The sequence below is a fragment of the Protopterus annectens genome, chromosome 14.part0 (genome assembly GCF_019279795.1).
Source record: "Protopterus annectens isolate FY-2018-M chromosome 14.part0, PAN1.0, whole genome shotgun sequence".
NCBI lineage: Eukaryota > Metazoa > Chordata > Ceratodontiformes > Protopteridae > Protopterus > Protopterus annectens.
Genome location: NC_056748.1, coordinates 481,306,324 through 481,329,501, shown reverse-complemented (window position 1 = coordinate 481,329,501; position 23,178 = coordinate 481,306,324). Strand labels below are relative to the sequence as shown.

Genomic DNA, 23,178 nt, shown 5'->3' with positions numbered 1-23,178 from the left:
CAAAAAACAAATACCAATAATATAAGATATGCCAAGCAAAAAGATAGGATAGAAATCAATAGAAGTCAGGGGGCTGGAGGGAGGATAACCAGGACTGTAACACTGAATACACTCTAACATCTACATTTATGTTAAGTGTACACAACTGTACTATGTTCTTCATGTTTCACTGTTGCAGTCATCACATTTGGGTTGATTCCCAAAGCTAAGGAAGGGTGGAGGTAGTTATGAAACATTAGGGCTGGCAATCAGGCCCTGTAAGACTGCTGTGGCAAATATAGCTCTGAATTTAGAAAATACAGGCAGGTGATAGTGCTTGGTGAAAGTGTGAACAGAGCTCCAGGTTGCAGCTTCCAGGATGTCCCTGGTAGGGACTCTCCTGAGAAATGCTGCAGAGGTAGATGTAGCCCTATTAGAATGAGTTCTGATCCCCTGTGGGGTAGGTTTCCCATGGTGCTTGTAGCAGAAATGGATGCAGTGTGCTATCCATTTAGAAATGATTTGCTTTGAAATAGCCTTGCCCTCTGCCCCTGCAGCAAAGCTGACTAGCAGCTGGTCAGATGTTCTGAGAGGCTTAGCTCTGTCCAGATAGTATGTGCACCTCCAGGGAATGCAGGATCCTTTCCTCTTTATTCTGGGGATTAGGAAAAAAGGTTGGCAAATGAATGGACTGGTTTAAAGCCACACTACACACCACCCTGGGCATAAAAGATGGGTTAGTCCTGAGGGAAACCCTGTCTGCATGGAAGACAATGAAGGGTTCCACTGCCATAAGGGCCTGCAATTCAGACGCTCTTCTTACTGAAGTGATGGCTAGAAGTAAACCTGTTTTCCATGAGAGGAATTTTAACTCTGCTGTGGCCGTAGGTTCAAATGGCAGAAGTGTGAGCTTTTCTAATACAAAGTTAAGGTCCCAGGCTGGAGTGGGAGCTATCCTGGGGGGGTGTCTTACATTTTTGGCTCCTCTTAAACTATTTTACCAGAGGATGAGAGAAGAGGGGTGGCTCCGTATTATAATGAGCTGAGATGGCAGAGCCATGGATTTTAATTAGGCCTTTGTGGAGCATTTCTGTTGAGTAATCGAGTATATGAGGTAAGCTGGGCACAGTTGTGCCCATTCCATGACAATGGCTCCAGGAACAGTATCTTTTCCATTTTTCAGAGTAGGATTTTCTAGTACTAGGCCTCCTTGCCTCAAGAATGACATCCAGCATCTGCTTACTGAGGTTTGCTGGTGTTGAATTTAGGGGATTAGCCAGGCTGAAAGGTTCAGGGTCTGTAGCAGAAGGTGCAGAATTGGTCCCACCTGCTGGGACAGCAGGGAAGGAGTCTGAGGCAGGTGCCATGGTTTTAGCACGGTCATACTGCGCAAAAGAGGGTACCAGTGCTGGTGTGGCCAAGTCTGGCACAATCAGGATTGTCCTTGGCTTGTCCCGTTTGATTTTTAGTAGAACCTTCAAGAGGAGTGGCAGAGGGGGAAAGGCATAGACTTAGGGCTTTCCCAGGTGAAGGACAAGGCATCCACTTTCCAAGCTTGGCTATGGGGAGAGCTCGTGCAAAATTTCCTCAATTTAAAGTTCAGAGGTGGACCTTTCTGCTTCCCCTCCAGTGTCCCCCACCTGTTCCTCAAAAGCTTGAATATTTTGGGTTCCAGTTTCCACTCGTGTGGATCCATGAGATTTAAGTAATCTGCCAGTGAATTTATAGTTTGCCTGGCAAGAACTGAGCTTGTAAGTGCACTTGGTTGCTCAAGGCTGTTCCACAGAGCCATGGTTAGTCTGCAGAATGGGTAGGAATGGGTTCCCCCCTTGCTTGTTTATGTATCACATAACTGTGGTGTCGTCTGTTTACCAATAGTTGTCCTGGAAGAATAAGGCCCTTGAAGGCCATCAGAGCATTCTGCACAGCTAACATTTCTTTTTGGGTAATATCCAGGTGCATTTGGTTTAGGCTCCATTTGCCCTGAATGCACTGCCATGCGAGTCGCCCATGCACAGTCTGATGCACCTGTTAGGGTTTGGGCAGCAGGGGGGTAGAATGAAAGGGAGTCCCTTGTTGTGGTGGCAGGCCTCTGCCCACCAAAGGAACTCTGCCCTTAGGTGAGGAATGATAGCAATCATTGTTTCCAGCTCCTGAGAATCTTGACACCAGAGAAGTACCATTGAAGTTTCCTCATATGCAATCTTGCATATGGAATTAGTAGAATGCAAGAGGCCATGAACCCTAGGGCTTGCAGTATTTTTCTTGCAGATAGCCGGGTTTTGGTGGCTAGTAGATTGAAACAGTCTGTCAAATAAATTTGTTTCTTTGAAGTGAGGAATGCCATCTGGGAAGTTGTGTTCAAGCTTGCTCCCAGGAATACAATCTGTTGGCTGGGTACCAGTTGTGATTTCGTTTTGTTGATGGTGTAACCCAGTGAGGTGAGAAGTCTCTTTACAAATGCCAGGTGCTGAAGTAGCAATTCCTGACTGTCCGCCTGACTCAGGCAATCTTCAAAGTATGAGTAAATTTGAATTCTTCTCTGCCTGCAATATGCAATGGCTGGAGCTAGGCACTTTGTGAATACCCTGGGTGCAGTAGATAAGCCAAAGGGAAGTGCAGAGAACTGATAGTGCATTGAGCTTGCTCTGAAGCGTAGTTATTTCCTGCAAGATTCCCTTATGGGGATGTGCAGGTAACCTTCTTTTAAAATTTAAATCTAGGGTTGCTAGCAAGGAGTCCTTGGCTAGCATAGGAAGCAGCTGTTGGACAGTCAACATTTTGAATTTTGGAACAACCAAAAAGGTGTTGAGAATAGACAGATCCAGGATAGGACGCCAAGAGTTTTCTTTTCTGGGGACCAGAAACAGTCTGGAGTAAAAACCTTGTCCCCTTTGTTCTGCTGGGACAGGTTGAATAGCCTTGATACTGAGAAGAGATAGTACTTGCTTTTGGGCCTCTGCCCACTGGTGTGGTGAGAGGTCTGGCCATCCGCTTATGGATGGGAGTGAGTGGAACTGGAATCTGTATCCCCGGGAAACAATGTTTTAAGACCCATTTGTCTTGAGTAATGTATTGCCAATTTTTGGCATGCAGTGCAACTTTTCCTCCTAAATGTGCAAGTACTTGGGCAAGGCTTGGAAGAGTTAAGGATAAGTCATTGTGCAATTTTACCATAGGATGGAGGCTTACTACTCCAGGTTTTGCACATGGGAGCACTCCATTGCTTTGATCTGTGCATAGCCTGAGACTGACGTTTTGGTGGTCTGCTGCTCCTGGGTTTGGACTGGAGGCATGGAAGGGACTGGAAAAGACCAGTTTTTTGAAGACCAATGCCTAATGAATCTAGGTGACTGTACTTGTAAGAAATGTTTAACAGTTTGCATAGATTTAGCTTTCTCCTCCATTCTTTTGAGGACGACTTCTGCTCTATTACCAAACACAGACTCTTGATTTAATGGTGCATCCAGTAATTTTGCTTTGACATGATCTGGCAAGTTTTGTTCTTTAAGCCAAGCATGTCTTCTAAGAACAGACCCAGTGACAGCAGCTCTGCAAGATGCTTCTAAAGCATCAAACCCACATTGCAAAGTATGTTTACCAACTTGGTTAGCAGAATGAATTAAGTCTTGTAAATCTTTGTGTTCTGCACAATCAGGAATCAACAAAATTTTTTGTTTAATTAGCTTCATAACATGCTGCTGACACTAACATATGAAAATGGCAATTTAAGGCCCTAATGGCAAGTGTAGCAGAGGTGTATACCTTTTTCCCCATCTGTCTAATGACCTGGAATCCCTGTCCAAAGGGGTAGGATTTTTGGCAGTTGTAGCCTTAATGCCTTTAGGTCCCTGGGAAATGGTCTCTGGATCCGCAGTAGGATTCCTAAAAAGGAATTTGTGGGAGTCAGGCACTCTATAGTATCTGTCAGGCTTTCTGGGAGGTGGAGGCAAGGTATCCGGGGTAAGGCTGGATTCCAGAAAGACATCATCTACAATTTCCAGAACAGGAAGGATAGCTAGAGGCCTGTGTTGAGGCAAGCTTAAAAATTCCCCCGAGTCCCTTTTTGGACTGGGAGTGGTCCTGGCTCTCCCAGCGGAAATGTTCTCTAAGGGTGTGCAAGGTTTCACCAAAGGAAAAATCTTCTGAAGGGGAAGCAGAGGGAATGGAATCCTCTGCATCAGAATCCTCATTGGTAGATAAGGGAATATCCTGGAAATCAGAAGGATCAGAGTAGTCAGATTCCTGATCAGAAGAATCAGAAAGAAAATCAGTTCTGGGCCTTTTTGAGGGGGAAGGCTGACTTCCCCTAATTAAAGTAATTAGGTCCTCAGCCATTCCAGTCATTGTTTTTTGTGGCATGTGGGCCTTTGAATGTGCTTTGGTCGTCTGTTTCCTAGCCGTAGTGCGAACATTAGCCTGAGAAATTCCGTATTTTTGGTTTGAAAGGAAGTTGGTTTAATATGAAAATCGGAAGGCCTGAAAACACCCCCAGAAGCCGGTGCCTGCACAGCAGCTCTAGATCCATCCAAGGTAGAGACATCTGCAGGTTCCATAGTCGAAGAAGCATCTCGCGGCATACCGGACTCCGAATGGGTCTCAGTAGAGGCCTGCAAATCTGCGGGTATCGGGCTGCGAAAGCGCCTGCCTGAACACCGTTGGACTGGCGACTAGCTTAACGGTAGCATCGTCGGCAGCCTTGGACCAATGCGGTGTCTGTCGTTATCCTTTTTTTTTTTTTTCGGAAGATCGGTAGTCGGATGGCTTACCAAAGTCATTTTAGAGTACGGCGATTGAGAGCGAAAGAATATAGCTACAAAAATAGCCCGACAATGAATAGTTCGGGCACTGAAGGCAAAAAACGACAGCGAGGGACTTTGTGGTCTGGGTCTAAACAGGTGACGCAGTAAGAATGAAAATCTCTGAAGTATTTGCTTTCCACAGGCAAGACAATTAATTTTTTCTGACATCGGTTAGACCAAGAAAAAAGGATCCCCAACGGGGTACTTATCTTTTAGAAGACTTCAAGTCTAAAACTCGAAAAATGAAAATTTCAGGAGTTGGCCGACCAGCACTTGCGAACTGCTTCTGCTACGGGCACTGCACGGCAAGAAAGACTGATGTAATGGCGTCGGCTGCATGTTTTATACCCCTGACTACCTGACATCATGAAAGTGATAGCATCTGACACAGAAATCCCAAGACTATGGTATTCAGGCCGGCTGAGGGTTACCTGCAGGCAGATAACCCAAATGTCATAACTGCAACAGTGAAACATGAAGAACATCCAGTAAAAGCTCAATGCCTAGTTACCCAAGAAAAATGAAAAAGAAGTTATGTCTTACCATAACATTCCATCAGAGTTGCTGATCATCTTCCAGTCATCACGGAAGGGTTTGGTTCCGAGCCCTCAGAACAGAGTCTCCTAATACCAAGCTCGTGCACACCAAAAACTCTCGAGCTAAGCTGCTACGCACAATGCCCTTCTCCCAGTTACCTCAGATCGAGTTTGCATACAACACATAAAAGAAAACAGAGGCCATTTCTGAGCAGAAACCCTGAAATACCACAAGGACCCAAAAGATCCACCAGGAGCCCTTAGTGGGGGATGGTGGGAGGGTGTGATGACTGGAAGAAAATCAACAACTCCGATGGAACGTTATGGTAAGACAACTTCTTTATCTTAATTTGCTAATCTTCTTCCGATTCATCACTGATGGAACAGAATCCCAAGCTACTAGGAGAACCTGGGTGGCCCCTATGGAAGAACATCCCTGAGAACCATAGAGCCGAAGGCTGCTCTTCTCCTGGAGACCAAATCCATTTTGCAACGCTTTATGAAAGTATGGGGTTTAGCCCAAATGGCTGCTGCACAAATGTCATCCATGGAAGCCCTGGAGTGAAAGGCAACCAAAGTTGCGATGACCCTAGTTGAATGAGCTTTGATTTGAACAGGTTTAGATTAATTCGCTAGGGAGTATGAAAAGGTAATACAATCTCAAAGACATTTTGATAAAGTAACTTTTGGTACAGCACATCCCTTTCTTGGGCCAGAAAAGGAAATGAAATGTTGGTTTGACTTGCGGAAGGACTTAGTCCTGTCCAGGTAGAAGCGTAGTTGTCTATGTACGTCCAATGAATGTAGACAGTATTCTCCTTTGTTGGAATAATTTGTAAAAAACACAGGGAGCTCAATGGACTGATTAACAGAGAAGTCGGACACCACTTTGGGGAGAAAGGCTGGGTTAGTATGAAGGGCTGCTCTGTCCTTATGGAAGATTAGATACGCGCTCTTGATGCATAAGGCTTGTAACTCAGATATCCGTCTGGCTGATGTGACCGCTGCCAGAAACTATTTCCGTGACAGGAATTTAAAGATCACATGTCGCAGCAGGTTCAAAGGGGGGTAGAGAGAGAGACTGTAGAACCAGAGAGAGATTCCATGTCTCCACAGGTTGCCTGATAGGAGGTCTGCTATGGAAAACTCCATTGAGAAAGGTGTTGCAAAGGCAGGTGGAGATGAGAGGAAAGCCATTCGAGCAGTTATAGAAATTGGAAATTCAATAGTAGAAGCTGATGCCCCATTGTCAATCAACTCAGAAAGATACTGAAGTATAGCAGCTGTAGGAGTTGAAAAAGGATCTAGCATCTGATTATTAGACCAGACAGCGAATCTTTTCCATTTGTCTCTGTAGAGTTTTCTGGTGGATGGTTTATGGGAGGCCAGAATAATATCACGGACAGGTGAGGAGAGGGTTTCATGCCTGGTGACTAATGGGAATGGAGAAACCAAGCTGTCAGCTTGAGTGGATAGATTTGGGGGAGTCCACCCTTGTGGGTGAGATATTAGGTCCTGATGAGTGTCCAGGATCCAAGGAGGTTGCAACAGGTGAGGCAGGAGGAAGGGAAACCACCCTTCTCGAGGCCAGAAGGGGGCAATGAGGATTACTTTGCATCTCAACTGGATTGCTTTCCTTAGAAACAGGGGTATCAAAGGTATCTGAGGATGAGCATAGAGGAGGCCAATCGTGAGTCAAAGCATCTCTCGGTGACTCCCCGTCTGGGGGAAAGAGGGCAAAGTATATGCTGCATTTTTTGTTTGAAGGGGAAGCAAAAAGATCGCAGCAAGGCTGGCCCCAACGGCTGAAGACTTCTGCCGTCACGTTCGGGTTGACAGACCCATTCATGTGAATGGAGGATGCATCTGTTCAGCCTGTCCGCAATCACGCTGGAGCTCCCCAGGATATGCATTGCAATTAAAAAGTGGTTGGAAGCTATCGCCCAATGCCAAATTCTCATGGCCTTGCGACAGAGGGTAATATTTGGTCCCTCCCTGTTGGTTTATGTACCAGACAACGGACATATCGTCCGAGTGAATAGCAATAGTTCCTGACGGAAAGAGGAAGGGAGTGCCTGCAATGCTAACAGCACCGCTCTTAACTCCAGGACACTGATATGCAAGTTGACCTCTAAGCTGGACAACGCGCATTGGACAGTCTTTCCCTGGAAGTGCCCCCCCCCCCACTCTACCTGGGAAGTGTCCGTGGTCACAGTGGCATTGGTTTGGGGAGTCTGGAAGGGGCGGCACCAAAGAATTTCATCTGGTCTCATCCACCAGAGGAGATCTTGTTTGCAGGAATTGGTGATGAGTATCTGTGAGTTCAGAGGATGGAGAATGGATATCCACTGGGACAAAAGGAGTCATTGTAGTACTCTCATATGCAATCTTGCTAAGGGGACAATTGGGACAGCTGCCATCATAGACCCCAGAGCCTGTAGACCTTCCCTTGCAGACACCTTCCTTCGACAGAGTATCACTTGTACTTGTAACCTTAATCTCTGAAGTGTGTGAGCAGGAAGTGAGACTTGGCTTGTTTGAGTATTGAATACTGCTCCTATAAATTCCAATTGTTGGGTGGGATGAAGGTTGGATTTTTCCCACTGTATTGTGATCCCTAGGAACTCCACCAGTGCTAGAGTGTAGCGGAGGGCCCTGACCAGCAGGCGCTTGGGTAGGACAGACAGGAGCCAATCATCTAGATATGGAAACACCTGGAATCCCTGAAGTCTCAGATGAGCTGTCATCACTGCTAGGCATTACGTGAACACTCTGGGTGCCGTCGAGAGACCGAATGGCAGGGCTCTGAATTGGTAATGATTGGCTCCCAGGCGGAAGCGAAGGAGACTCCTGGAGCGGTTGTCCATTTTGATGTGGTAATACGCATCCTGGAGATCTATCTAGCACATCCACACACCCTCCCAAAGAAATGGGAGAATGAATTGTATTGTGACCATGCGGAATTTGGTCTGAACTACTGATTTGTTTAGTTGGCTGAGATCCAAAATGAGTATCCAGTCCCTGGTCTTTTTTAGCACTAAAAAGAATATTGAGTAAAAACCGGACCCGCACTGGTCTTGGGGGGAACTTGTTGAATGACTCGTTTTACACATAGCTTTCTTATTTTTGAAGCTGCCTCTTCCCTTTGACTGGGTGGAACATCGAGAAGGCATTTTGGAGATCTCGGATAAGAGATTAGAGGGATGTAATAACCTCAGGAAATTATTCTCTGCACCCACTGATCATTTGTAATAGAGTGCCAGGCAGCTTGGTGCAAAGAAAAACAAGCCACAACTCCAGAGGAAAGCAATCAGGCAGCGCTTCAGGAGTGCTAAGGTCATCCGGAGAAAGAATCCCTGAAGTCCTGATTTCGAGGACCCCCTCTGCCCCAAAAGGGGCATCTTCCATTATTGGAACCCCTTCTGCCTTTGGGGGAATCCTCACCACGTGCACTACGGAAAGGACGTTGAGATTTTTTGTGCCATATCTTTCCACTCCTCTGGCTCCTGGAGAAAGAGCGTTGAGGTTTGGAAAAATGTAGGCCAACAGCAGACAAGGTTTTTCTGTCCTGCTCGCACCTGGCTAATGTGTCCTTCACTTCAGAACCGAACAGAGCGGACAGTTCGATAGGGGCATTGAAGAAGGAAGACTTGGAGTCCGCGAGGTCACAAATGTGCATACAGATGTGGAGGCTCGTAACTACACCTGCACCCGCAGCTCTAGCCTCCCCTTCGGTTGCGTGGGATAGCAACCTCATGGAAGAGTTGGAGATAGACTCTAGGGTAGCAAGCTAGGAAGCAACTTCATCATGTCCCCCCCATCTGAAACTTGACCCGTGAGGGTTCCAAAGAGTTCAGAGATGAGATCTCTTTGGAGCTTCATAAAATGTGCCAAGTAATTTAGAGACCTGACAGCAAAAGTTGTTGAGGCAAAAACTCACTTCCCTAATCTGTCCACCGCCCGGGACTCTCTGTTGGGCGGATAGACAGCAGGACTTTCCTCTGCAAGGTCCTTTTTTGTGACAGCCACCACCACCATAGCATCTACTGGTAAGCCTCTAGAACAATGGGGCTGTTTTCTCTGTAGGGGAGAGTATCTTGTCTGGTCTCCAGGAAATGGCCTCAATGGTATCAGGGTTCTTCCACATCCACTGCACAATGAACTTGACTAACTCATCATTGGGGGGAGGGGGGTCAACCAAAAAGTAGAGGGCCGAGAGCGGAATGCCTGCAGGAATACGGATTCCTATGAGGAAGGATTGGAGAGCTTCCAGTCACCCCTCTGTCTCAGAATTTCCAGGATGTCTCCAAAGGAGACATAGTCAGAGGGTGACCGTGGGGACCCTTCCCCATCATCGTAGTCCGTATCCTCAGAGAATGACTCCTCTGGGGAGTCCATGTGTTTCCTCTTACACGACCATTTCTGAGGTGGTTTTTCAGTGGGAGCATCTGAAGAAGACTCAGAAAGGAGGTTACCCTGTACAGGGGTTTCCTGAGGCTTGCGCTCTCGGTGTTCTGGGGGGGGGGGGTGGCCTGTGACAGCTGCAGCTCAGAAGGAGCGGGGGGAATGTCCAACGTAGAAGGAGCGCTTCCCGAAGCAAACACCCTCTCCATCACCCAGAAGGCAGGCCTGCCCGAAGAGGAATAGGAGCCCAGAACCGAAGAAAGACAACCTCGCAACTGGGGTCACGACCCACTCCCGGGGACGGAGCCTCAAGCAAAACTGAGGAGGGAGCCACACATGGGTCCGAAGACAGAACCAATGAAACAACTGAAACCATACCTGGAGCCAGGGGTTCCACCCCTCCCCCCAAGCATGAGATTGAAGAAGGGGTGGTTCCAAAGAAACCGAAACCCAAAAAGGCTTCGGAGCCTCAGAGAAGGTCAATGTCAGCTCCGAGGAGAGATGTCCTCCCGTAGACATCGAAGCTATGGGCCTCGGAACTGAAAGGTCCAAGCGAGGAGAATATATGGGAGTTGCAGGGGCAATGGACCCAAAACCTGAAGTGGGATGGGTTTTAGGAACATTTTTAATCCCTCTGTCAGCAGCTGATCGAACAGGCACATCACATCCATTTCAGATAGACTCCTGGTGGACCTTACTGACACTCCTGAGGGGGGAGTGATGTCGGTCCAAAAAGGGGCTAAAGGCTTGTTCTGAAAACGGATCCAAAGACTGGGAGTACTGGGTCCGTGGTGCAGTAAAAGTCGGCAACAAGGATTCCAGATTCGAAACAGGCAAAAGGGGGTTTATCGGTGCTGAGAAAGGGCTCAGAGCTAAAGGAATACCTGGAGTGGAAGTCATTATCGGCTCCAAAGTCATCTGTACCAATCTCGGAACGGAGATGGGAGATGGTGCCGAGCTCAAGACAGGCAACAAGGCTGGAGCCGAAATCACAGTCAGAACCGTAACAGTCGGTGCCAAGGGTGGCGCCGATGTGGAAGTCATCACAATGTTTGTAGAGACCACTGGAGCAGAACTCTGAGCCGAGGTGGAAGGAACCGAGGAGGCGATCTTATGCTCCATAGAAGACTTATGGGCCTTGTGCTTATGATGTTTGCCCTTATCACTGGACGGTGAAAAAGGGTCAGAATGAGTGTGTTTTTTTTGTCCTTAAATGGAGAGGTTTAGACCTCAGACGCAGAAAGAGCCTCAGGAAAAGGAGAAGGAAGTAGGCCTTTCAAAATAAGTTCATTTCTGCTTTCATTCAGTGTCCGCTGACTGAAACTGACACAAATCTGACAGGGAGGTTTCACAGATAAGTGTGGGACCACCAGACAATATACACATTCCTCATGCAGGTCGCTACTGGGGAGTTTACCACTGCAAGAAGCAAAATGCTTAAACCCCAAAGTCCCTTTCTTTTCAAACATACTCAGATGAAAAGAAACAATTCAACAATCCAAAAAGGGATAGAGAAGGGAAAGAAAAGAAGAAAATACCAACAATGGTATTGAGAATACCACAGGGTAAAGAAGGGCATTACCAACAATGGTAAAAAGAAGATACCCGTGGGTAGCTGGTTAAGATAAGTAGGTATAGAAGAGTTTTCATGAGAAAAAAACTTGTAAAAAATACTGAAAATTTTGAAAAAATACAACACTTAACTGGAGAGCTCGGTGAAACGCTGCTATATGGCTGCTCGGCAAACGAGATCTGAGATAACTGGGAGAAGGGCATTGTGGGTAGCAGCTTAGCTCAAGAATTTTTTGAGTGCGCAACTTGGTATTTGGCAGACTCAGTTCCGAGGGCTCTGAATCGAAGCCATCAGTGATGAATAGGAAGAATATTAACAACTTCAGATTATTGCTCAACTGACATGCAATTTTTTCACCGGGGTGGGGTTAGCAAGCACCAAACCTGAACCTGTTGATCATAGATTCAGATTACTGATTAATCCTCTAAACTGTTTGTCTCCATAAGCCATGGGAAAGAAAGTCACTGCAAGTCAACTTACCACATTGCCAGCTCAATTTTATATTTCAAAATCAATAAAAAATCTGGCTGCAGAGATAACCCAACATGCAAACAAAATTCCACTCCACCTCATCCTGCTTTGATTTTCTATTACTCTCGTCTTAAATAGCCAGACAGTATGAAACCTCACCCATAACAGCCACCAACAAAGATCAGAGCAGCCCATTCCATAAACTTCACCAAAAAGACAAGCATGAGCAAGCCAACAAACTCTTGAGCCTTTCCCCATCTCAGTCCTCTGGCAACTACAAAGGTATATGAGCCGCAGGCTTAGAAACCTTATGTCTAGGTCAACAAGCTCTGGAAAAAATGAATAATTTGATTATCTCTATTTTCTTGATCAGTTTATGTGATACTCATTCCATTATGAGAGTTGTTCTTTTAAACTAAACTTAATCGGTACCCCATAACATACAGTACCACTTCATTACCTCCAGATTCCTCAATCTGCTGGATGCAGAATTTTGCTGTAGATTGTGCAGCAGGATGATGGAGAGGTGGGTCATCACCGAACATGAAGTCGCTCCCCCGGAGTACACAACACACTCCATGCTGTGCAGCCTTGCGGACCTAAGAAAGAACACACAATTTAAGACAACTATTACACAAATGGTGCCATCTTATATAAAACATTAAGACACAAACACTGTTTACCTAACATGCATCCTTTTCTATATTAATACTACTGTTTTCAAACACAATGAAAATACAAGACACAATGTGTGTATGGTCTGCAATATCACAAGATAGCAGTGTGCTGCCTGCTACTGTCATATCAGAGGACAGCTCTTGAACAGATGAACACTTCTCCCACTGATAAATTCACTGTACATTCTTACAGAAATCTAACATTCTTCTTCTTTCGGCTGCTCAAGTTAGGGGTCACTACAGCAGATCAACTGTTTCCATTTCTTCCTGTCCTCTGCATCTTGCTCTGTCACACCAACCATCTGCCACCCACCCTCCCTGTTTCGGTTTTGGTGTTAATCTTAGTGGCTCTGAAACTGCCCGCCCCTCTTGGAAATGTGTGTCTGGATACTCCTCCTGGGCTCATCTCATTTGCTCACTCAACTGAGTGCAGTGAGATCATATTCTGATTTCAGGCACTCCTACTGTGTACAAAGAGAGCATCTGGGAAAGAGAACAAAAAAAATTTAAGCTCGTTTCCTGCCTTTCTTGTTAAGTGTACTGTTTGCATGCTTCTGAGCCCCCAAGCCCTTCTGTGTTGGAGGGAAGCCTTCTAGCTTAGTTTTGTTTCTTATAACTAGCCAGTTTTCTAGTTTCAGCACTCAAATCTGTTTCTTTGAACTCCGCACTTGTTCAGAACTCATTGTAAGCACTACATAAGCTTGAAATTACTACAGCACTCAACTTTCCTCACTTGTCTAGTGGAAAGCAGTTTTTAGTACTTAATAAATAAGGACTTATCCAGGCATGTCTAAGGGTCAGCTCCCAGTGATTTCTCCGGTCTACCTGATGAATCTGGGCATCTTGAGGCAATGCAGCAATTGCCTCATGTACACAGACAACCCTCTCCTCCTACCACCCAACACTACAACCTGTGAGAGATGCATGTATATAGCCAAACTGGAAGCAAAGCTCTCTTCACACAAGACTAGACTAGACAGTCAAGAGGAGAAGGTAAACACTTGCACTACACCACACAACATAGTCCCTCAAAACCTACACCAACAAAACACACACATAGAAACACAAAACACACACCTACATTCGCGGAGGCTCTCAATAAAAACCTGCCCAAGCATCAGGGACATCCAAAGCATAAATGCAAGCAAACTCCACCCCCCAACACAACCCAAAATGACACATAGCCCACAAACTCAGTGTGCCACTCAACCACAGCCCATAAGGCATAACAACGTACCCAACACTCTAGTCATAAGTGACACTCTAGTCAGACACACTGATGTTCCAACTCACTAGACTAAACAAGGAGAAAGTTACTGTCAGGTGCCAGGATCCGCCACATAATGCATGCAGTCAGGTCACTCCAAAATAAGTACAAATATGACACTGTCATTGTCCATGTTGGTGTGAATGACCTGAGACGTACCTCCCTGGACTACATGAAGAGAGACATGGAGGAGCTCTCCGATCTTTTATCCCAGGCAGGTATGACCCTAACCCTGAGTGGCATCCTGCCATCACCCAGAATGATACCACAGTACAAGGACAAAATGACTGACTTCAACAATTGGCTAAGCTTCTGGTGTCATTCTAAGGGGATTCAGTATTTGTCTGCCTGGGACGACATGATAGACAGTCCACAATGCTTTGCCAGAGATGGCCTGCACCTGTCGCCCTTAGGATTCTGGATACTGGCTAAGGCTCTTGCCACCCCTATAGTGCCTTTTATAGGCAAGGTTCAAATGACAAATTCACCACCGTAACGGGTACAAGCAAGCAAAATCTGAGGGTAATGCTACACAGTGCTAGAAGTCTAAACCTCAAAATGCACTCACTCGAGGCACTCCTTAAAATGGAGAACATTGACATCTGTACAGTGACAGAGACCTGGTTCAAAGCTCCAGAGAGCACCCCTGCATTACCAGGCTTCAATTCATACCACACCTTTAGGCCACCTAACGCAGAAAGAAGCACTAAAGGTGGAGGCGTGTCCATATTCATTAAGGATATCCACACCTCCAGGCTAGTTGCACAGCATAATGCATCTGAAATTATCCAAGTGCAACTAACTCTGGGCAAGACCGCAATCCAAATTGTAGCTTGCTACAGACCCCCCACCATGCCCCAGGATTCACATTCCTCATTTCTTGATACACTGGAAAGTATTAGGGTACAACCCAACACCCTAATAATGGGCGATTTCAACTACCCCACCATTAACTGGGAAAAGTACTCATGTACCAACTCTTTTGCTCAACGTTTTCTAGAATTCATAAATTCCAATGCCTTGGATCAACTTATTCACACCCCCACCAGGGCAGCAATATCCTAGTCCTGGTCATTACCAATATGGGACTCCAGTGTTCCACACCAGAGGTCAATTCCTCATTGGTCAGATCCGACCACAAGCTAATCAGCCTAGACATCCACATTCCAGCCCCAATTAGGGAAACCATCGTAAAAAACTTCTCCAAAGCCAACTTCACACTTCTTAAGACAGAAGTGGCAAACGTCATGACACCCATGCAGACGGACAATAGAGGTATGACTGCTGAATCCTACACAAATGCACTTTATAAGCACTTACACAAGTGCATGGATCATGTTTATCCCTAACAGAACCAAGATGTAATCCTCCAAAAAAAGGAAGACAATCTGGTGGTACTCTGCCATAAACAAACTCTATAACAGAAGAAACAAACTGCTGCACAAAAAAAAAAAAAAAAAAAAAAAAAAAAAATCCCATGACTGGAGGAACTCCCTGGTCATCCTCAGTAAGAAGCTGAGATCCCTCATAAAATCCTCCAAAGCTAGTTATGAAAACAAAACTGCCACTGACTCTAAAGACAACCACAAAGCATTCTATAGCTATGTCAACAATCTAAATGGGAACACTCAGATCTGCTCTGAGTTACAGCAAAATGGCACTAAATATACAGAACCAACTGATATTGCCAACATCCTAGCAGACAGATTCAGTGCTAACTTTACCCCCCTCACCCCCTAGAGGGCCCATCTCTATACCAGAAGAATGCAAAGTTCCTATAATCACGGCTGCACAGGTAAAAAAAACACTCTCCAAAGCCAAGAACACAGCATCCATGGGACCTGACAATATCCCAGGCTGCTTTCTACACAAACTACAGAATGAACTGGTACCCTACCCAAGTACCATGTTCAATCATAGCCTCACCTCAGGCTTTGTACCCACTGAATGGCACACCATGACGGTTATCCCATTCCACAAAGGGGGAGACACGACGGACCCCGGGAACTACCGCCCCATCAGCCTGACGAGCCTGGTCTGCAAGGCCATGGAACGTATCATTGTGGAACTCAAACAAAGACATTGGTAATCTCCAAACTCTGGACCGTACCCAGTTTGGATTTGTAAAAGGCAGATCATGTCTACTAAACCTGAGTGACTTCTTTGAAGCAGTCACCAAAGCCATAGATGAGGGTAAAATGGTTCACACAGCTTATCTAGATCTCACCAAGGCTTTCGACACCATCTCCCACTCTGGAATTATAGATAAGCTCACTAAACTAGGTATAAATCTCTATGTCACAAGATGGGTTGCCAACTGGCTCACGGACAGAACCCACACTGTGAAAGTAGCGGATTCCAAATCAGACCAGTGACAAGTGGAGTACCACAGGGTTCAGTCCTGGGTCCTCCCCCATTTGGTATCTACTTCTCTGAAGTGCAGGCCAACACAGAAGGTCTTTGGCTAACAAAGTTTGCAGATAACTGCAAACTAGGAGCCATAATCGAAACTCCTAACGATGTGGACAGACTAAAAAAGGGCCTCACTGAGACAGATACCTGGTGTCAAAGCCATGGCCTGAAGCTCAATGCCAAAAAGTGTATTGTCATCCCCTTTGGTAAAAACTCTGCACCCATGAACTACCACATAGCTGGTAGTCTACTTAATGCTGAAAATGTGATGAGACCTTGGGACACAGGTGGACAGTAGTCTCTCCTTTGATAATCACATCGCCACAGTGGTCAGGAAATCCTTCTACGTGGCTCATCTCATCACAAAAGGATTCTAATCCAGAAAAAAAGAGGTCATTGTTCCCCTCTACTCATCACTCATTAGACCCATTATAGAGTACAAGGCCCCTTTCGGTATGTACCTCACAAGCCATCTACAACAACTGGAAAGACCACAGAAATACCTCACAAAGAGGATTACTGGCCTCAAACAGATGCCCTATGCAGACCGTCTCAAAATACTACAGCTTTACTCCATCACATATTGCCTACTCAGAGGCGATCTCTGCCTAACATACAAAGCTATGTCAAACCCAGAGCTGTTGGACATGCTCCACTTAAAGAAATCCCAATCCCTCCGAGCTACACGCTCTAGGGACCTAAACCTGGTCACCACAATAAACAGAACATGCTGGAAGGATAGATTCCTTTCCCAGAGACTTCCTATACTCTGGAACAGACTACCTATCTATGTCAAAAAGAGCTCCTCATTAGCATTCAAGAAAAATCTTGATGGTAAATGGGAAATTCACCCTGGGGATCACTTCTGTGGCTCTGCTCGACAGGGGCACAAGAAAATAATTTTCTTGGGTGGCCAAAGCCAGGGTACATTTTTTGGCTAGGCTTGTATGGGCCCTAGGGTCGATAGCCTAGTACCTACCTATGAACCTATGTCCTCTCTCACCACATCCATAAACCTTATCTTAGGCCTTCCTCTTTTCCTGTTACCTGGCAGCTTCATCCTTAGCATCTTTTTCACAATATACTCTACATCCCTCCTCAGCACATGTCTAAACCAATGTAATCTTGCCTCTCTGGCTTTTTCTCCAAACCTTCCAACCTGGGCTGACCCTTTAATATACTTATTCCTAATCCTGTCCATCCTCGTCACACACAGTGCAAATCTTAATATCTTCAACTCTGCCACGTCAAGCTCTGACTCCTGCCTTTTTGTCAGTGCCACTGTCTCCAACCCATATAAGATAGCTGGTCTCACCACCCTCTTGTAGACCTTCCCTTGCACTCTTACTGGTACTCGTCTGTCACAAATCACTCCTGACACTCTTCTCCACCTCTCTTCCACACTCACTATTACACTGAACTGTTGATCCCAAGTATTTAAACTCATCCACCCACCTTCGCCACCTCTCCTCCCTGCATCCTCACCATTCCTCTATCCTCCCTCTCATTCACACACACATATATTCTGTCTTAGTCCAGCTGACCTTCATTCCCCTTCTCTCTAGAGCATACCTCCACCTCTCCAGGGTCTCCTCCACCTGTTCCCTACTCTCACTACAGATCACAATGTCATCTGCAAACATCATAGTTCATTGGGACTCCTGTCTGATCTCGTCTGTCAACCTGTCCATCACCATTGCAAATAAGAAAGGGCTCAGAGCTGATCTTTGATGTAATCCCACCTCCACCTTAAATGCATCCATCACTCCCACCGCAGACCTCACCGTTGTCACACTACCCTCGTACATATCCTGTACCACTCTTACATACTTCTCTGACACTCCAGACTTCCTCATACAGTACCACAACTCCTCTCTAGGCACCCTGTCATATGCTTTCTCTAAATCCACAAAGACACAATGCAACTCCTCCTGACCTACTCTGTACTTCTCCATCAACACTCTCAAAGCAAACATCGCATCTGTAGTGCTCTTTCCTGGCATGAAACCATACTGCTGATCACTAATCATCACCTCCCTTCTTAACCTAGCTTCCACTACTCTTTCCCATAACTTCATGCTGTGACTGATCAATTTAATCCCTCTGTAGTTACAACAGCTCTGCACATCACCCTTATTCTGAAAAATTGGTACCAAAACACTTTCTCCATTCCTCAGGCATCCTCTCACTTTCCAAGATTTCATTAAACAATCTAGTTAAAAACTCCACTGCCATAAACACCTCTGTGCTTCCACAGGTATGCCATCTGGACCAACAGCCTTTCCATTCTTCATCCTCTTCATAGCTATCCTTACTTCCTCCTTGCTAATCCCACTGCTCATCATGATTCTCTATCCGCACATCATCCAAACTTCTCTCCCTCTCATTCTCTTCATTCATCAGCCCCTCAAAGTCTCTTTCCATCTGCACTCTCCTCACTTTTAAGTTTCCCTAATTATCCTTTATTACCCTTACCTGCTGCACATCTTTACTAGCTCGGTCCCTCTGTCTAGCCAATCGGTACAGGTCCTTTTCTCCCTCCTTAGTGTCCAACATTTTATACAACTCTTCATACGCCTTTATCCTTAGCCTTCGCCACCTCTCCGTTTGCCATGCACCTCATCTCCTTATACTCTTGTCTACTTTCTTCATCTCTTCGACAATCCCACTTCTTCGCCAACCTCTCCGACAATCCCACTTCTTCTTCGCCAACCTCTTTCTCTGTGTACTCTCCTGTACTTCTTCATTCCACCACTAGGTCTCCTTGTCCTCCTTCCTCTTTCCAGATGTTACACCAAGCACCTTTCTAGCCATCTCTCTTACTAGCTCAGCTGTAGTTACCCAGCTATTCGGTAACTCTTCACTGCCACCTATTGCCTGTCTTAACTCTTCCCTGAACATCACCTCACAATTACCCTTTTTCAATTTCCACCAATTGATCCTTGGTGCTGCCCTCACACTCATCCTCCTCTTCTTGATCACCAATGTCATCCTACAAACCACCATCCTATGCTAACTACACTTTCCCCTGCACCACTTTATAGTCTCCAATCTCCTTCAGACTGGCCCTTCTACATAAGATATAATCCACCTGTGTGCATCTTCCTCCACTCTTGTATGTGACTCTATGCTTCTCCCTCGTTAAAATAAGTATTTGTCACAGCCATGTCTATCCTTTTCACAAAATCCACTACCATCTGACCTTCTGCATTCTTTTGCTTAACACCATACCTACCCATCACTTCCTCATCCCCTCTGTTCCCTTCACCAACATGCCCATTGAAATCTGCTCCAATCACCAGTCTCTCACCCTTTGGTACAGTCATCACCACTTCATCCAACTCGCTCCAAAATTTTTCTTTCTCATCCATCGCACACCCAACTTGTGGAGCATATGCACTAACAACAGTCATCATTATGCCATCAATTTCCAGCTTCATAAACATTACTCTATCCGACACTCTTTTCACCTCCAAAACACTCTTAGCATACTGTTCCTTCAGGATAATGCCTATGCCATTTCTTCTGCCATCCACACCATGATGAAACAATTTGAAACCGCCTCTGATACACCTAGCCTTGCTCCCCTTCCATCTGGTCTCTTGCACACACAATATACCAACCTTCCTTCGGTCAGTTATATCAGCTAGCTCTCTCCCTATGCCAGTCATACTGCCAACATTCAAAGTTCCGACCCTCCTTCAGGCATGCCTTCCCCCTCTTCTCCTCCTTCAGCCAACAGTAGCCCAACAGAAATCTAACATGGTCAGCTAATTGATTAACACATTTTAGTGAATAAAATCGCAATAAAAAGAAATCAAACTTTTTTTTTCTACTATCAGTGCACAGTCCATTGTATGAAGAAAACTTTTCATATTTTACATTTTTTTTTAAAACAAAGCATAATTTGAGAAATTCCAAGTCATACAATGTGTTTGCAACAGAGGACTCTGGAGAAAAAAAATCCCTCAGTGGTTTCAAATACTTCAGGGAACAAAGTTACTTGTTAGCTTCCTGCGACTCCAGGCAGAATGAGATACAAAAACATGTCAATCCATGACTACTGCTGCAGTGGCCACTTATTGGACAATCAGAACTCAGGTTGGTTAGTTTGTAAATCATTTTATTGTTCTCATTTATGCACTTGTTAATCATATTAGCCAGCCTACTTTCAGAGTACACCCAGGAAAGTACAATTGTGTAAGCAAACTTACCGTAACAGTAGATGTTCAAATGACCACTGTTGCAGTAGCCTAACTTGAGCAGACTAAAAGTCAGGTTTGGATACCAAGCCCTTCAGAGCTTTCATGCCAACAGTAACAGAGAGGCTAAAGCCCAGACAAGGACAATATTAGGAAACCAAATGTGCACACCAAGGCATTAAATACAAAAATAATGGAAATGAAGGAAGCAGCTACTGTAGCAATCATCATTTGAACATCTGCTGTCCATGTTAAGTTTACTTATACAACTGTAATACTTTCATCAAAGGAATCACTGCTGCAGTAACCTAAATTATATGGCTAGATTACCGTAATAGACTGGACGGAAGAAAGTTGGGGGGGGGGGGGTTCAAGAGTCTCTGGAAAATGGTCCTACCAAAACCTGTCCTAGACCTGGAGGAGGAACACGGTTTACTGTGCATACTTTAAAAAGCACCGAGAACCAAGGTGCTGCTTCTGAAATCAAACCCTTTCCAAAAAGCCAGAGATGAAGTCAATGCCCTGTTAGAAACTGCCTTGCCACTGCCTGGAATTTTTTTGTTGTGGTGGGTGTAACAAAGTAACAGCATGAGACAACCATTTGGAAATTATCTGTTTTGACATGGGCTGCCCTTTTTTCTTACCTTCACAAAAATGATCATCTGGTCAGAACTTCTGAAAGAGTTTGTTCTGCCAAAATAGTACGAGTTGTCTGTGGACATCCAAGGGATGGAGCATATTTCTCCCTCTTTCTAGGTTCTTGAAAGAAGTCAGGGAGATGGACAGTTTAGCTTATGATAAACTAACACAACTTTAGACATGAATGAAGGATTATTTATTAAAGAAACCAGATCTTTGTGAAAAAATGAGAGAATGTCAGACACTATTCTTGTAGAGGTCAGAGCATTAAATAAGACGGTTTTACATGTCAAGAACGTTTTGTCAGCCTGGTGAGCCGATTCAAATACAGCAAGAGTTAGTTTTTCCTAACAGAAAATTAAGATCCCAAGAAGAAGCCACCTGTATTCAAGGGGCTTTGTATGCAACACAAACACTTTCACATGCGACTGCATTGATGGATTTGAGATTGTATTCGACCTTACCAGCCAAATCAGTAAAACAGTTCACTGTACCCTATCCAGGCATGTTCAAAGGGCCACCAAACACTAATACATGCAAGAGTTGCAATTATACAGCCAAACTGGAGGCTAAGCTCTCTCAACCCAAGACTGGATCAGACACTCAAGAGGAGAAGGGAAATACTTGCATCACACCACCAGTCTCACATAGACCCATTAAACCAGCACTGGCAAAAAAACACACAAATACACAAAAACCTACTCGGAGGCTCTAAATAAAAATCTGCAAAAGCAACAAAGACCTCCACAGCAGGCATCCAAGCAATCTCCACCAACCAACACAAACCATGAAACACATACTTCACAAAACCAGTGTGCCACGCAATCACAGCCCTTAAGGCAAAATAACATACCCAACACACTAGTATTACGTGACTCTAGTCAGGCACACTGACGTCCCACTCACTAGGCTGAACAAGGAGAAGGTTACTGTTAGCTGCCTGTCTGGTGCCAGGATCCACCACATAACATAAGCACTCCGGTCACTCCAGAACAAGTACAAATATGACTCTGTCATTGTCCATGTTGGTGTGAATGACCTGAGCCATACCTCCCTGGACTACATGAAGAAAGACATGGAAGAGCTCTCTGATCACGTAGCCCAGGCCGGTATGACCCCGACCCTGAGTAACACACCCTGCCCTCACCAAGATGCCATGGTATAAAGAAAAAATTATCAATTTCAAAAATTGGTTAAGTTTCTGGCGTCATTCAAAGGAAATCCAGTGTCTGTCCTCCTGGGATGACATGCTCGACAAGCCACGCTTCTTCGCTAAAGACGGCTTGCACCTGTCACCCTTAGGCTTTCGAATACTGGTCAAGGTTCTTGCCACCCCCATAGTGCCTTTCTAGGCAAGACTCAAAAGACAAACCCACTGCCGTAAATAGCACAAGTAACAAAAACTGAGGGTAATGCTATTCAATGTCAGAAGTCTAAACCTCAAAATGCACGCACTTAAGGCACTCCTCAGTATGGAGAAAATAGATATATGTGCAGTAACAGAAACTGGTTTATGGCTCCAGAGAGCACTCCAGGCTACAACTCATACCATACATTTCGGCCACAGAACTCGGAATGAAATACAAAAGGCGGGGACATATCCATATTCATCAAGGATACCCACACCTCCAGGTTAGTGGCACAGCACAATGCTTCAGAGATCATCCACTTGCAACTAACAACGGCCAAAACCTCCTTGGTTGGAACCCCCTGTGGAAGGCTGTAGATGTAGCTATTGCCCTGGTAGAGTGGGACCTAATGGTAGCAGGAACTGGTTTTCCATGATGGGTATAGCAAAAACGAATGCAATGTCCTATCCATTTGGAAATGGTTTGTTTTGATACAGCCTTCCCTTGTGAAGCTGTAGCATAGGATACAAAGAGCTGGTCAGATTTTCTGAAAACCTTAGTTTTATCCAAGTAGTAACGAAGTTGCCTGTGAATGTCCAAGGAATGCAGGAGTCTTTCTCCTTTGTTCTGTGGATTTGGGAAGAAGGTGGGTAAGTGGATGGTTTGATTTAAAGCCACACTGGAAACCACCTTAGGCATAAAGGAAGGATTAGTTCATAGAGAAACTCTGTCTTGATGGAAAATGAGGAAAGGTTCCACTGCCATTATTGCCTGCAGCTCTGAGACTCTTCTAGCTGAAGTTATTGCTAGCAGCAGGGCAGTCTTCCATGATAGAAACTGTAGATCTGCAGAGAAAGCTGGTTCAAA

At 45.3% G+C, this 23,178-nt stretch overlaps 1 protein-coding gene across 1 annotated transcript in view; it reads right to left on the bottom strand.

The window, feature by feature from the left end:
* The window catches only part of RRP12 (ribosomal RNA processing 12 homolog), a 1,805,151-nt gene that overhangs the window by 1,487,352 nt on the left and 294,621 nt on the right, over nt 1-23,178 (bottom strand). The window contains exon 9 of the mRNA XM_044056239.1: nt 12,226-12,364. Within this exon, the coding sequence (XP_043912174.1) occupies nt 12,226-12,364 (139 nt within the window). The remainder of the gene's footprint in view (nt 1-12,225; nt 12,365-23,178) is intronic.